The 16,084-nt window shown below is 37.7% G+C and overlaps 2 protein-coding genes across 4 annotated transcripts in view; both read right to left on the bottom strand.

Moving 5' to 3' along the window:
- Positions 1-16,084, bottom strand: part of LOC129744449 (kelch-like protein 17) — a 170,431-nt gene that overhangs the window by 134,312 nt on the left and 20,035 nt on the right. The window lies entirely within an intron of this gene.
- On the bottom strand, positions 8,752-16,022 carry LOC129741985 (uncharacterized). Its single transcript, XM_055733829.1, has 3 exons — positions 15,263-16,022; positions 14,436-14,617; positions 8,752-9,755 (listed from the first exon to the last, which is right to left on the bottom strand). The coding sequence occupies exons 1-3, from the start codon at positions 16,020-16,022 to the stop codon at positions 8,796-8,798; spliced, it is 1,902 nt and encodes a 633-aa protein (XP_055589804.1). The 3' UTR covers positions 8,752-8,795.

Below are 16,084 nucleotides of genomic sequence, written 5' to 3'. Positions count from 1 at the left end.
TCTGCTACGTCCATTGAACATCAACCAACCGACAGTACGACACATCCACACGACACCTAGATGGGATCCCGGCGAAGGTACAAGCAGAGGACCCGTTCCCAGAAACCCAGCACCCATGCAAGTATCACGACCAAAGCCCGTTCGTTCCCGGGGACAGTTCCTTGTCCTTCAATGGAATGTTCGTGGTTTCTGGTGTAACGAGGCGGAACTAACACGGATGATCTGGGGTAAGTTGCCTATTTGTTTGATGCTACAGGAGACCATGACCGATTCTTACAACGCGCTGTTAACCAAGAACTACAACATTTACTCCTCGAAGTTCTATCCGGGAAGAAGAAAAGGTCCAGCTGTTATGGGTATTTTGAAGGAGGCTCCACACGATTTGATCGAAATCGAGACACAAATCCCAGCGGTAGCAGTCAGACTACTTTCCCCAGTGAAAGTAACTCTGATCTGTATTTACAACCATTTCAAGTCAGGCTATTACAACACAGCGGACAGGGCGTTGAGAGATCTGATGTCAAACCTCTCCCCCCCATACCTTGTTGGAGGAGATTTCAATAGCAGACATTTCACCTGGGACAATTTCACTAACAACATGGGTGAAACTGTTGCCAAGTGGGCAGCTGATTACGAAATGGCACCGCTAAATGATGGTTCTAAAACAAGGTTCAGTCCCCATCAGAACAAACAGGACACTGCAATTGATGTCTCTTTCGCCTCAACCAACCTCATAAGCAAATTTAAATGGTCCACCCAATCGGACCCTAGCAACAGTGATCATCTCCCCATAAAAATCGAACTTACCACTCGAGTTGAGGGCTATTTGCGGGATCAGCGATTGAATGGCTGACTTACCTTCTGTAACTTGTTCAACACACAGTCCAATCTTCGGGATGTGGTTGACTGGCATTCCATGAATTTCTTTCGAGGTTCTTGTTTCGTACGGGGGAGTTTCGATAAGGGACATAACTGTGATTGATCATAACAAAACATAATTTGACTGGAAGATGTCACACGGAGCAGCTCGATTTGAATATTCGGAATCTTCGCGGTCTTTAGGAGTTTATCCATTTTTTTGTTCGGAAGTTTTTATCCGGCTCTGCAGTTTTCGGAGGTTGTCCGTTTCCCGTGTCCGTGCCGTGGAAGGGTTCGGTGGTGTCGTTGTCAGTCTCGTGATTTCACTGATTTCGAAAGTAAACAAAAATCGTGGAAAATAACTTTGTTGGCCTGTCAAATTGATGAGTGACTGAGGAGAGAACCTGAGAAGAAACTCAATCAACTCAGCAGAATATTGACGGAAAAGTGGAGTAAGATTTCAAAGCGAGATAATCATGATATCTCATATAGTACCAAATTTAAGTGTTTCATAAGGTTTTGCATCGACCAGGGTCTTCAAAGCGATCGTCACAGGATTTGCTATCGGGAAATAAGATTAGTTTTCTCATTGAAATATCAGAGGATTGCAGAGAATGATATTATTGACACAGTAATCGAAAATTATTATCATTATGATTGCCAGCAATAGAATTAAGTCGTCGATCAAGTTTTCAAGTGCATTCAATGAAGCTGGTATGCAGTTCTTTGCGTCGTTACCATGTGACTACAAGGAACAAACACTTGGCAGCGCTAGCTTATTTTTTCTAACATTCTAACATTTCTTCCGTCATTATGGAGATTTGACATGCTCCGGCGTTCCGTTTTTCAGTTCTGTCTCCAGGGATATTGTCAAAATTTTTCTACCTCTACCTGAAGATTGCTGGAATATTGGAAGCAACGATAAATACACTTTACAGAATTCGCCCTTTACTAAAATCGTCACCGATAAAAGAAAAACAAAAAAAAATGAGTGTCTAGATGAATTCTTTGAACATGAACTCAACTAGTGGTGCCAAATGTTCTTATTCATAAGCTTTGTACTTTTTGTTTTATTTACACAGAGTATAGGTCGATTCACGCACTGCCTGGTTATTACGGATTGAGCGTTAGTTTCAAGATTTTAAGTGCATGATATTAGTCAAGTGTTGAATGGTTCTTTATGTTAATAGTAAATTTGATTCGGTTAGCAATACTCACGGAACATTGAGAATACTGGTATTTCAACTTATACCATGTGAATAATTCGGAAGAATTTGAACTGCATGTCAATGAACATACCAAAGGCTATTTAGTCGGGTAACGTCATTGAGATTTTAATCGATGCTAGGCTACGATATGTAAAATTTAATTTAAAGATAATAATGTACATGATTCGTTTGACATGTTTGACATTTAATATTTATTTCAAACGTATTTTTATAAAAAAAAAATTTGTAAATCACCAAACAAAAAAAAAGTCGAAGTGTCTTAACAGAAAAAAGAGTTATTCAAAATTTCCTCGCATGTGTCATTTATCAAGATAAAACAAACAATAGTTATCATTAGAAATATGACCTTTTATAATAATAAGTTAATTTATCGTTAATCATTTGTTAGCATCACAGTAGAGAAAGGGGCGAATGTGGTAGATATGTTATGGAAAAAGATTTGGTTTTCAACCCATTGATAAAATTAGGTATGAGAAGAGCTATTAATTGAACTTGCATTCTAAGTAGATCGGATTGCATGGTTTCGATTTATCAAAATGATATGAATGCGGTTCTGTGTAGACAGGTATATAAAAATTAGTACCTATTGATGTTAAAAAAAAATATAGAATAGTTTAAAAGTTACTAAAAATGATTTTATAATTTGAAGTGTGTAAATGTCTAAGTTGGTTGCTGTAGGGAATGAATGAAACTGTGAGAGAGATTAATGAGTTATTGAGTGACCTAACGAAGAATGAACGGAGAGAGTAACTGATGAATGAATTGAATAAGGTTGTCATTCTGTATTCTAAATTTCTAGACGAAGGATGTGTTACTGGTAATGTTTAAAGTGATGCAGTGTAAGAAATATGTATAGGTTAAAAAGTGATTGTATAAAACAAAAAAATAGTGCGTGAAACAAAAAGTCACCACAGACAGTGCTTGTCCCACTGTCCCTGCTGTTAAAAAATGGAAGCTTAAAGAAGCGAATTGGGAAAAGTATTACCAAGAAATAAGCGACGAACTCCTCTGCATATCGCAACCAAATATTGAGAACATCACTGAGGCCATTTTCCAAACTGCTAGGCGTTCGATACCACGGACGACTGGCAATACTGCCTCCAAATTTGCTCCATGGTGGACAGAAGAAATCGGCGCACTTATTGAAAACCGGAAACAAAAGTGGAAAAAACTACGAAGAACAGATAGAACAGCATTTGAATGGGAAGCCCGCAATGAAGATTTTCGCAAAGCCAGAGCTGATGCACGATCAGCTATAGAAAAAGGGAAGAATCATGCTTGGAGCGAATTCTGTAACTCTTTTAATCCCAATACCCCTGTCTCCGAAATGTGGCAAAAGTTCAGCAAGATCACTGGGCGAAAAGCGAACCGTACCAGGAGAATGTCTATCAAAGGTGAATTCACTGATGACCCACAAAAAATCGCAAACCATCTTGCCGATGTGTTTGAGAAAAGTTTCACTGAAGGTGACTATTCTGAAACACTACAGGAAATCAATTACGCACCGCCGCCGTCTATTCCCGAAAACAAATGCATAGATGTAGACTTCTCAGGACTCGAATTAAATACCGCTCTCAGTAAATGCGCTGGTAAATCAACAGGATTAGATCAAATAACTTACAGCATGGTCAAAAATATGCCCCCTGATTAAAAAAGATTATTTTAGAAGTTTTTAACATACTCTGGCAACGTGGCGAATACCCAAAACAATGGAGGAAAAGTATCATTATCCCTATTCCTAAACCGGGAGAGTTGAATAGTTTCCGACCGATCGCGTTGACATCGTGCCTAGGAAAAATATACGAAAGAATGGTAAACCGGCGGCTACAGCAACATTTGGAAAAAAACAATCTTTTGCACCCGAACCAACACGCATTCCGAAGTGGCAGAGGTACCACCAGTCACCTCAGTCAGCTTAAGGACATTCTAACTGAACATCGACATGATCAACTTCATTCGGAGTTAGTTTCGCTAGACCTTTCTAAGGCATTCGACCGAACATGGCGACCAGGTATCCTGAGAGCTCTTGAAAAAGCCCAAGTTGGAAATCGAACATTCCAGGTCATCACGAACTTTTTACGAGATAGGTCTTTCTGTGTTGCAGTAGGTGGAACTATATCATCAGATCGATCACAAGAAACCGGAGTACCTCAAGGGTCAGTTCTATCCCCTACTTTATTCATCTTGGTCATCAATGATATCTTCAAATGCATTCCCAAAAATATATCGGTACTTATTTATGCAGATGATATTCTTCTGATCTGTGGAAGTAAGTTTGTGGCAATCTGTCAAAAAAGACTTCAGAAAGGAATAGATCGCATAATATCTTGGGCAGAAAAAAATGGCTTCGCAATCAATGCCAAAAAGAGTACCTTACTGCACACATGCCACGGCACAAAAGGCAGACACCGATTTTCAAAATTGAAAAAGTTAATGGCTGACGGCTCGGAAATAATTCAAACACGAAACGCAAGAATTTTAGGAGTTCATATAAACCAAAAAGGAAATGCCAATAGCCATATAAAAATATTAACCAAAGAATGCTCAACTCGAATTCATTTTCTTAAAATAATAACTAGCCTAGGTAATAGAGAAACGCTATTAAAAATTGGCTTTGCTACAATAATATCGAAATTATTCTACGGTTGAGAAATCTTCGATCCTGTTGATATTATGAGCCTAAAAACAGTTTACTGTAATATGCTTAGAACAATATCCGGGGCATTCTGTTCGACGCCCATTGAAGCGCTTTATGTAGAGAATGGAGTACTTCCTTTCGAATTTCTGGTAGCTGAAAACTGGGCAAGGAAAGCTATTTCGATTGCAGAAAGGGCGACCAATAGCGAAAACTATCTGCTTAACAGAGCTAATCATGCGCTAGCTGCAGTAATTAACGATCGTATCCCACCAATATATCGTCTTCTTACCGAAACTACCACAAAATGGAATGAAAAGCCGCCACGAATTGATTGGTCGGTTAAAAACCATTTCAAAACAGGTGGCAATAAGAGCTCAGCGGTCAGAATGTTCGCTAACTTAAAAGCCACTAAATACGATTTCGGAAGAGAAATCTACACAGACGGATCACTAGCTAGTGGTAAAATAGGCTTTGGCATTTACAATCCAACAGAGGAGAGCATTTATAGAAACCTGCCCGAAAATTTTTCCATTTTTTCGGCTGAAGCTATAGCTATTGACGTAGCACTTGAACAAGCTATTTCTTCAACGGTTATTTACACAGACTCGGCTAGTGTACTGGCCGCCTTAGAATCGGGAACGAAACATCCAATCATCCAACATATTTTATCCCATAAAAATATTAAAAATGCAACGATGGTCTGGATTCCCAGTCACGTTGGAATCCCTGGAAATGAAGAGGCTGATAGACTTGCAAATTTAGGAAGGAATGGAGAAAGGCATGTTACGAAAATCCCTAAAGCGGACGCGCTTAAGTGGTTAAAAACAAAATTAAAATTTCAACACGAGCGGAACTGGCGGAATCAGCAAGATGTAAAACTCAAAGAAATAAAGCAAACAACTGATAAATGGAAAGATGTTACAAACAAGAGAGAGCAGAAGATCCTTACTCGACTAAGAAATGGCCACACCTGGATAACCCATAAACATTTGATGGAGGGAGCGGAGACACCGATATGCGAAACATGTGGTATCGAATTGACGGTCAAACACATCATACTTGAATGCCGAAAATACGAAAACTTGAGACGAGATGTACTAACCTAGCGGAAATACTGGAAAACGATCGGAAAAAGGAAAAATTAGTGATCAGATTTTTAAAACAAAGTGATCTATTCAATGTCATCTAAACTGTAAAAACTACTTTTTTAAGAGGGTGAAAACAATAGGTTAATCCCTCACTAAATAAAACATACAAAAAAAAAAAAAGATTTCAGATTCAGATTTCAGATTCAGATTTCAGATTCAGATTTCAGATTCAGATTTCAGATTCAGATTTCAGATTCAGATTTCAGATTCAGATTTCAGATTCAGATTTCAGATTCAGATTTCAGATTCAGATTTCAGATTTAGATTTCAGATTCAGATTTCAGATTCAGATTTCAGATTCAGATTTCAGATTCAGATTTCAGATTCAGATTTCAGATTCAGATTCAGATTCAGATTTCAGATTCAGATATCAGATTTAGATATCAGATTTAGATTTCAGATTCAGATTTCAGATTCAGATTTCAGATTCAGATTTCAGATTCAGATTTCAGATTCAGATTTCAGATTCAGATTTCAGATTCAGATTTCAGATTCAGATTTCAGATTCAGATTTCAGATTCAGATTTCAGATTCAGATTTCAGATTCAGATTTCAGATTCAGATTTCAGATTCAGATTTCAGATTCAGATTTCAGATTCAGATTTCAGATTCAGATTTCAGATTCGGATTTCAGATCCATATTTCAGATTCAGATTGTAGTTTATTATCGGTCGCAAATGCAATATTTATCCGACACCTTTTGTATTTTTTTTCGTCCCCGTGAACAGGATTTCAGAAAGTTCTAGAGATGATACATATATCTTGAAGTTGCCAGATTTTTTTCAGAACGTATCTGGGCCCTACAAATCCGAGCAATTTCATTTGAAAAACCTGGCAAAATCCGAAACCCAGAAATTACTCAACAAAAAACAAGAAAAAAATTTTTAAATGTTATTCTAGATTTCCAAAACATCTTTCATGATTTTTTTTTTATAGCAGTTGCTCAAAAAAATTTCGTTTTGAAGGCATAAATAAAAAAAAACAAATAATAGTGGCCTAGCATCAAATATGCGAGAGATTCTCAGCAACTGCCTCCAAGAAAAATCCAAATTAGTTGCCTTCCTCCGCAAAGCCGGAATAATCTACAAAATATAGAGGACTACCACAAAGCATGGCCCTAATGGGTTAACCAACCAATCGAATCGAGGAAGAATGACCCTAACGGGTTAAACTATATACAAAAAATGTTTGATTTGCCAAATAAAGTGAATAAATCTGGGAAAAAATCCGGGCATTTTTAATGAAATTCGGGCAACCGGGCCGGGCCGGACTATTCCGAAATTTTGTATTAAATATACGGGCAAACCCGGATAAAACCGGGAAATCTGGCAACCCATTGGTATAGGTAGAATATGACGGATGGATATCAACATTTGTATGAAAAAATGCTATCGTTGAATATTTTTCTTTAAATGTTTCGAATCCACGTTGGAATTTACCACTGTCTTCGTTAACAAAACGCCGTCAAATCGAATATGGAATTAAAGTTTTGGTTGATCAATTTATCTTTTCAATAGGTTAGTAGGTTAGAAAGTATTTGTGTAGTTTTTTGTTTAATTGAATCAAAGCAATCAAAAGATTCCGTTTAATTCAACTACGGCAAATGATACCGGTATTTCGATAGCAACTTACTACCTTCTTCAGTGAACGTTTTCGATTAGAAGAAGACAGTAAGTTGCTATCAAAATACCGGTATCTGAACATTTCATTTACCGTAGTTGAGTTAAAAGGAACCTTACGATTGCTTTGATTAAGTTGAATCATTCAACCAAGTAGGCTCACAACACAATAAAGTTTTTTGGTGATTTTTTCAGGATTTTGACAGGTTTAAAATTTTCGAATGACATCCAAACAATATTTGGTGTAAGTCTCGATGTTTTTAGTGAGAAATTTGCAAAAAAAATTACATTAGATTTGTCTATAACAAAAAAACATCGATTGTTTTGCTTCTCATGTCTCATGTCTCGGATTCCAGTTCTCAAGTATCATTTCCATTGTCTCAGGTCTCACCTTACAAGCTTCAGAGCTTATTCTATTCCCAGTTTACAAATTTCAAATATTCTACAGTCTCTGATACTGTGTGTACTAATAACTATGCAAATTGCGAGAAAGCGTGTAAAAAGATTACACAGTTGCATTTTAAAAATAAACATTTATTTAGTCTTTTCTTATGTTAGGATGAAAAAAGGGCAGTCAATTTTATATGCGAAAATTTCTGTGGAGGACGAGAGTACATTTACTTACACAATGCGTACGTTTTTAATAAAAATTTTACCGAATCCTGTATTAAGAAATGTTGAATTTATTCTCAACTGTTATTGAATTCTTAACATATTTAATATTATTTAATATTTTTCACAGGCTACCACACAATCCATTTTTGTCATTTCTCTCATTTCAGACACTTCGAATAGAGTCACGCACTATCAATCACACGTTTTGCCCCATGAATCTCGATTCCAATGTTTGTTTAACCCATTGTCACCCAATATCGTGTTCCGCTATACCAAATTACATACAACAGCACAGAGACGCTATGTATTTGCATCAAATGTCACAGCTGTATGTAGTATTTTCCTATTTTTTTCCCTCAAAACCCATCAGTGAAGCACCGCAACTCGTCATTACCTACATATTTATGCTGATTGAAGTTGGACCTAACGGGGCATTCTAATTTACAGAAAACGAATGCACATCGCTTAGACTCCATGGGGAATTGCCCATCGTTTTGTCAATAGGCAAATGTGCATCAAAGCGTAACATTATTTTGGGCTTTTGACAATTGAATTTCCGAAACACTTTCAGCGACAACAAACTGTGTCACCGAGAGGTATTGTGAAATGAATGGAACTCGGAAGGAATTTACTGATCATATATTTATTTTACCGTGAACAATGTTGAATGGCAAATATTTTTTGACAACTACTGAATTGCATCTTCAGAAATGCGGTCACCGGCAATGGCTCTCAAAAACTCTGAATTAAGGTCCATATATTCGCCATTGAAATAGAGGACAGCTTTTGGAATGATGCGCTCTTTGATCAGGTATCCGATTTCGAAATCGAACTCCAAGAAATCCTTGTAGACAATCGAATCGAAGCTTTCCTTCAGCGCTTTCGGATTGAAGAAATCGAAAAACGAGCCGTTGACTCCATCTGCATCGACATTTTCCGTAGCTATCACATTAACGCCTTCCTTCCAACGGATCTCGCATCCGTTAGTATCGAAAATTTGAAATCCACTGAAATCGGCCATATTCTCCAAGCCCGGATCGCACTCCAACAAGTACTCTTTCGTTAATATTTCGTTTTCGAAAAAGTCATTCGGTTCGAACTCAAAATGCAACACAAAGCTCGGCACCGGCTTATCCCGAACTTCGACACGTACATCGACGAGATGCTTCAAAACCGCCTCGTCCTTTTCATAAATCATACTGCTCAATACAGGAACCGCTTTGAAAACGCACAACCAAAATTCCGGTATACCCTTGAGCGGACATGTTGGCTCAGCTTCCGGTTTTAAGGCATCGTCAACGGCCCCCTTAACTATCGCCCGTCGTTGACTGTAAATTTGCTTCAAATCTAGCTGATACTCCATTTCCATTGAGTGAACCTGCCGATGGAAGGCGGCCTCTTTCTCCATCTGCTCTAGCTGCAGCTTTTTGAGAGTTTCAACCTTTCGGTGGATATCAGACGGAAGTTTCGCGAGTTGTTCCATCTGGTTCAATTTTATGTCCACGTTTTTGAGCAGGGTTAACACGATACAATTGAATGTGGCACAGTACTTTGGTTTGTTGTGCAACGGGTTTTGTAATGTTCCGAAATAGTTTAGCACTTCTTGCACTGATCCCGATTTGAAGTATTGCTCACGCATTTTGGACTGCTGTGATTTGTGAATCATCATTAATTCAAATTTGTAAATGACTGATGAAGACGACAACATCAACCATATAAAGTATAGAGGGTTACCCGGAGAGATTTAAACACAGACTACATAAGAGCTATTGTATATGCACTTTACTGATAAGTAAACGACTTATAAAATTGTAATTAATAAACATAGGATAATATATTAATACTGTTAGGGATTTCAAAAGGTATAAAATAAATCAAACACCAAAGTTCGTTCGCCTCCACCTTAACTGATGGCTAGACTTAGGCTGATGTCATGCTGAAACAACTAGCAACGCAACGCAACGCAACGTTCCAATAAGATTGCGTTGCATTGCATTGGTATGTCATGCTGGCGCGACCTGTCACTTTGAAATTCCCTACAAATCATCACTTCTCTACATCTAATAATGCTTTGAATCGTCTCCTTTCTTTCGGGAGCCATCAAAAACTCATCAAATCACGACCCGGATTGCAAGAATGCCGAAATTTGAACCGACAAAATTCCTTGTTTTTTTGCCGGAATTAAGAATTCATGAAAATTTTCTCGCCGATTAAGATAGTTTTTAGTTTATTATCACAAGTTCGGACAGATCTTCGTACTATTGTGCTTAAAACCCGGAATCACTGCTTCACATCGAGAAAAAACAATGTTCCTATTGGATTTCCTACTAGTCGCGCTACTAAACACATTGGCATCAGATTGGTCGCGCTACTCAAAGCAACCAGTATGACAGGTCTGCGCGATTTCCATGGAGATCAAATGAGAGCTGGTTAGTCGTGTGAACGTTGCGTTGTAGGTCGCGTTGCTAGTTGCTTCAGCATGACATCAGCCTTAGACTGATCTTCCTAGATCGTTTATTCTTTTTTTCTCGTTCGAGTTCTCTCTCGAGATCATTCACGCTTATAATTATTTATGTACAATTAGGTAAGTATAAGGATACTAAAGTTCTCCCTTTTTTAGAAAATTCTTACAGGAATTGTAATCATGAAAATACAAAACTTGAAAGCATAACATGTTGAATATTTGAATATAGGTTCGAACACTCGAAATACTTTCGAGTACAACTTTTCGATTGCAGGTTTAATCAATGAGTCTTGTTTTCTTGCCATGTGGTTTATCTATAGGTGGGGACAACCAAAAACATTAGTGTTAGTTCGTTGTATCCATACAGTTGTTTATGAACGATTGTGACGTAACACGACGCCGTCGCGTCGGCGAACGTTCAACGCACCAAGGAAACCGTAGCAACGTCCCAGAATGTTTGTTATTGACGTTACTATGAAAGCATGTTGCTAAATTTTCGAGATGCCGTCGTGTTATGATTGTTTAATGATTCTCGGTGCGTTTAAAATTTTAGTTTTCCATTTCATTTTTCGGGTTCTCGAAGCAGTTTGACGGATTCCGCTACAAAAGAATTGGTTTGCTCCCAAAATTGTGTCCTGCAAAAACTCTTCTGAAATCGGAACCAGCAACAAAGGCTGCTTTTTGGTGCGTCAAAAGTTCCTAGAAGAAACTAATGGAGCAGAATATGTTGGAGGACTTAAGAGGAATCCGTTCGAAATTAGTTTTTATATAGAAATTCTTGATCAGTTTTCACTTTTGTAAACACAAATAAAAATTATTTCATCATTTTCATAAACATCTTCTGTTTAAAAAATTCCGAAAATGCCAATCAAGAATGCAAAAAGTTAGATCTCCTTTTTGATTGAGAGTTCAAATTTTAAATTGCACATTTCACGTTTCCCATATCCGATTTGATACTCAAAACAAGATTTCACACGCAGTTTTCAGGTTCAGTTTTTTTTTCAATAAAGTTTAGAGCCAGTTTCTGGAATTTCTAAAAAAAATCCTTGACTGGACTTCTTCAAATTTACAAACAGCACGAGATGTGTTAGTATTTGGAATCATTTGGAAATTATTGAGTTGCTTTTGCAAGGAAGGATAATGCAATTCAGTTTTGAACATAAGTACTTTAATTATCACTTCCATTTGATATCCAAGCTCGATGGTATTATGTACGTATGAGAATTGTTGTCGCAAGGCGACTCCAACGTCGAGACGCCCATGAACGATTGTGACGTAGCAATCAAAACATTGAAAAAACTGATTCTCACACTCGTGCAAAGGTAGTCTTGTCCCCACCTATACATAAACCACATGGGTTTTCTTGGACCTCGTCACGATCGGACTCCTCTCGTGAACAAACCGTCTATCTGTTGTCGGGGCCCCCGCGTCATGCACAAATTGTACATCCCGAAAGCCTCGGAATGCTGGTTCCTCGTCGCCAGAATCTCGCCTTCGCTTTTTGTTGTCATTCTGATTGTCAGAACTTGGTAAAAACAGCCGACTCATTCTCCTCGGTTTGTAGGCCATTTTCAGCTGATGCCTGTGTGCTGTAGTTACGTGCCTCCCCAACGCAATCTGGAAAACATTCCTTGTTAGTTTCTTAATGAAAATTGCGTCCAACCATCTAGGTACATCATGAAGATGATTGTTCTTGTAATACAGCTTATCCCCTTGCCTCAAGTTGTCAAATTGATCTGGAGGGATGACTTTTTCATTATTTAAAACCTTTTGTTCAACAAAAGATTTGTCTAAATGTTGCTTATATGTTTTTGTTGGATTAATTAAATCCATCAGCATTTTAGGTCTAAACGAAAATACTCTCTCAGACGGAAAATTTGCTTCTGTTCCATTGCAAGTATTCCTATAGTTAATTAGGAACAAACTCAATCTATCGTCAATGTCCAAAGATTTTGTTTCATCATCAAGCAAAAATTTCTTTAAAACATCCTTCACTACTCTGACTAGACGTTCAGCTTGACCATTGCTACTAGGATGATATGGTGGGCTTTTTAATACATGAATTCCTTGCCTTTTAAGAAAATCCGTAAATTCATAGGAATTGAAAGGAGGACCACCATCAGTAACCACCACATCCGGAAGTCCAAAACGAGCAAACATGGTTATAAATTTTTTTATGACAGTTTTGGCAGTAGTCCCATAACGCATATGCTCTACCTCAAGCCATTTCGTATGACTGTCTATTATCAGTAAGAATACATTTCCATTATAATGGAAAAAATCCGCATGTATCCTACTGAAAGGACGTACAGTAGGAATCCATGATGATTTTTCTTCTGGGTTTTTAACATTTTCCATCCTAGTGCAAATATTACAACTTTTAACGAAATCCTCAATATCTAGATTTATCCCTGGCCAATAAACTGTCCGCCTGGCCAGTTGCTTCATTTTTATCATACCTCCGTGATTCCTGTGCAGCATATGCAGAACTTTTTGCCTCAACAGTGAGGGAATTACTACTCTTTCATCCAAAAGTAACACTTCGTCAACTATTTGTAATTTCTCCTTTTGAGAATAATAATCTTTAAATTTGTTGTTCACATTTCTTGGCCAACCTTCAACAATATATTTAAAAATTTCCAACATAAACTTATCATTTTTTGTTTCTTTTGAAACCAAAGCGAAATCTAAAGGAAATTCTGTAGAAAAATTTATGCTATTGACATTTTCCCCGTCAAGGCTCCTGGGGACTGATTGTTGCAACGGAAATCGGCTACAAAAATCCGCGTTTGCCAATTTTGAAGCAGGTCTATATTCAATCTCAAAATTATAAATTGAGAGCTCCATGATATATCTTTGGAGTCTCGTAACATATATAGCATTTCTACCCTCTTTCCCAAATATTCCCAAAAGGGGCTTATGGTCAGTGAATACCTTAAAAGGTTGTCCAAAAAGAAATTTGTGAAATTTTTTAATAGTGCACACTAGAGCCAAAGCTTCTAGGTGCAGTATTGGATACTTCTTCTGTGCAGAGTTGAGAGAGAATGACGTGAAACATATTGGCTTTTCCAGCCCATCTTCTATCTGTGCCAAAACTCCCCCCAAGCCGTAGCACGAAGCATCAGTTACCACGATAAGTGGTTTACTAGGATCGTAGAAAGTCAATAGCCTAGCATTTAATAAACTTTTCTTGCTATCTTGAAAAGCATTTTCACATTGTTGAGTCCATTTGAAACTTACATCTTTCCTTAGTAGCTCGTACAAATATTTTAAATTAGCAGACATGTGAGGTATGAATTTATTGTAGTAATTTATGAGTCCAAGGTATGCTTTTAACTCCGTAGTATTTTCTGGAACTTTAGCTTCTGATATTGTCGATAGTTTTTCCGGAGAAGGTAATAAACCTTTATCGGTAACTAAATGTCCAAGGTATTGTAAAGATTTAACGAAAAATTTACATTTTTTAAAATTAACACGAATATTAGCCTTGTCAAGTCGTCCAAGGACTTTAATCAATTTGTCTTTACAATCTTGAAAGTTTTTCCCTGCTATCAGCAAGTCGTCCAAATAACAACAAACATTATCTAATCCCTTAAGAATTTGGTCCATACAACATTGGAATAAAGAGGCAGAAGAAGAAGCTCTCTGTGGAAGTCGATTGTAACTATATAAACCTTTAAGCGTGTTTATGACTACATATTTCCTTGAACGTTCTGATAATTGCAGCTGAGTGTAAGCACCAGCTAAATCCAAACAACAAAAAACTTGACAACCAGCCAAAGACGCAAAGATATCTTGCGCCAACGGAAGAGGATAAGTGTTTGGAATTAAAATTTTATTCAAAGAAACTTTGCAGTCAATTACCATTCTTATGTTACCATCTTTTTTTATAACCGCAATCACTGGTGACGCCCACTCGCTAGCGCCTATGGGAGTAATCACCCCCTGCTCTTCCAACATATCCAAATGTGAATTAAATTTATCTCTAATCTTGTAAGGAACTTCGTATGCAACTTCGTAACTTCGCAACTTCGGAACTTCGTAACCTACAATTGGTGTAGAAAAATCTTCTGTAAATACTTTTAAAAATTGTTGTTTTAACATACATACTGTAGAATTGTGTTGATCTTCAGAGTTCAAATTATTGATGCATGCTGATCCTACAAAACTGGATTTCCAATTTGGAAAAAAGAAATCAATCCAGTCTCTGCCAAACAACGGTGTGAAATCAACATCACTTTGTAAAATGATCAAATTAAGTTTTGCTTTGACGTTGTTAATTTGAACTTCTACCCAAATCTGTCCGAAAATAGTCAACTTTGCCCCATTTACGACAACCAGTTTCTTTGAGCAATGGTTAATTGTGGAAGTACTAAAAAACCTTCTATACAAAGGAACGCTTATGACCGAAGCTGCCGATCCTGTGTCAACTTCCATTGATAGATTTTTGCCCTCAATCGAAACTAGTATCATGCATGGTTCATTAAAATTGCTTTCAATTTTCATACAATTGATGTCTGAATCGTCACTTGATGCATGCAAATTCAGTCTATTGAATTTGTCAAATGGAACAACAGATTGTTGCTGAACCTCCTGCTCCACAAATTTGACTGCTTTAGTATTGTATCTAGCTCCATTATTAAGTAAAGGACAGTTTTTTCGTATATGTCCCCTCTCCCTGCAATTGTTACAAATCGCATTGTTGTGCCCATTCCATTCGCTCTTATCACGTCTCGAATTGTAACCATATCTATCCTTACTATCTTCTCGAGGTCGACTACCCGGAACAAAGCGGTAATTATCTCCCCGATCCCGACTTCTGCTTCTAGAACCTGACCGATATCTCCCCGCAACATCTCTACGGTATGGATAACGCTCATCCTTTCTTCCCAAACGATGCTTTATCGAGAATACATTGCCTCCTGAACTTTCTCCAATCACCTTGGCCCTTTCTACGGCTAACTCGTTGCTAACTACCATCTTTTCCGCAGCCTCTAAGGTCACATCATCTTCCATCAACAACTTATGCTGAAGCTCTTTATCCCGCAAACCAAAAACTAATCGATCGCGAATAGCCTCATCCTTGAATTCGCGAAAGTTACAATTTTCAGCAAGCATTTTAATCGCTAGAATAAAGTTCTCGGCAGATTCCGTGTGACCTTGGTCCCGTTTGCTGAATCTGTAACGATTCATTAACGCCGGCTCGGATTTGTCAAAACGCGATTTTAGTTTTTTAATTATTTCGTCATAGGTCAAATCATTAACGTCTTTTTTTGGGAAAAGTAGCTTTATCTCGTCGAACACATCATCCCCGCTCAACGAGATAAACCACGACTTTTTAACTTCTGGCTTAACAAGATTCAATTGGCAAAGTATTTCGAATCGTTCTACATAATTGGCAAACGGTCTGCCAACCCTGTAGTGGTCTATAGAACCGATGATTCCAGCCATTATCAAGTATCGCGTAAGGTTTACTAAAATTCAACACACAATGCAATCAATTCAGGTTAAGT

This window comes from Uranotaenia lowii, chromosome 2, assembly GCF_029784155.1.
Source record: "Uranotaenia lowii strain MFRU-FL chromosome 2, ASM2978415v1, whole genome shotgun sequence".
NCBI lineage: Eukaryota > Metazoa > Arthropoda > Insecta > Diptera > Culicidae > Uranotaenia > Uranotaenia lowii.
This window is presented reverse-complemented; position numbering and strand designations above follow the sequence as displayed.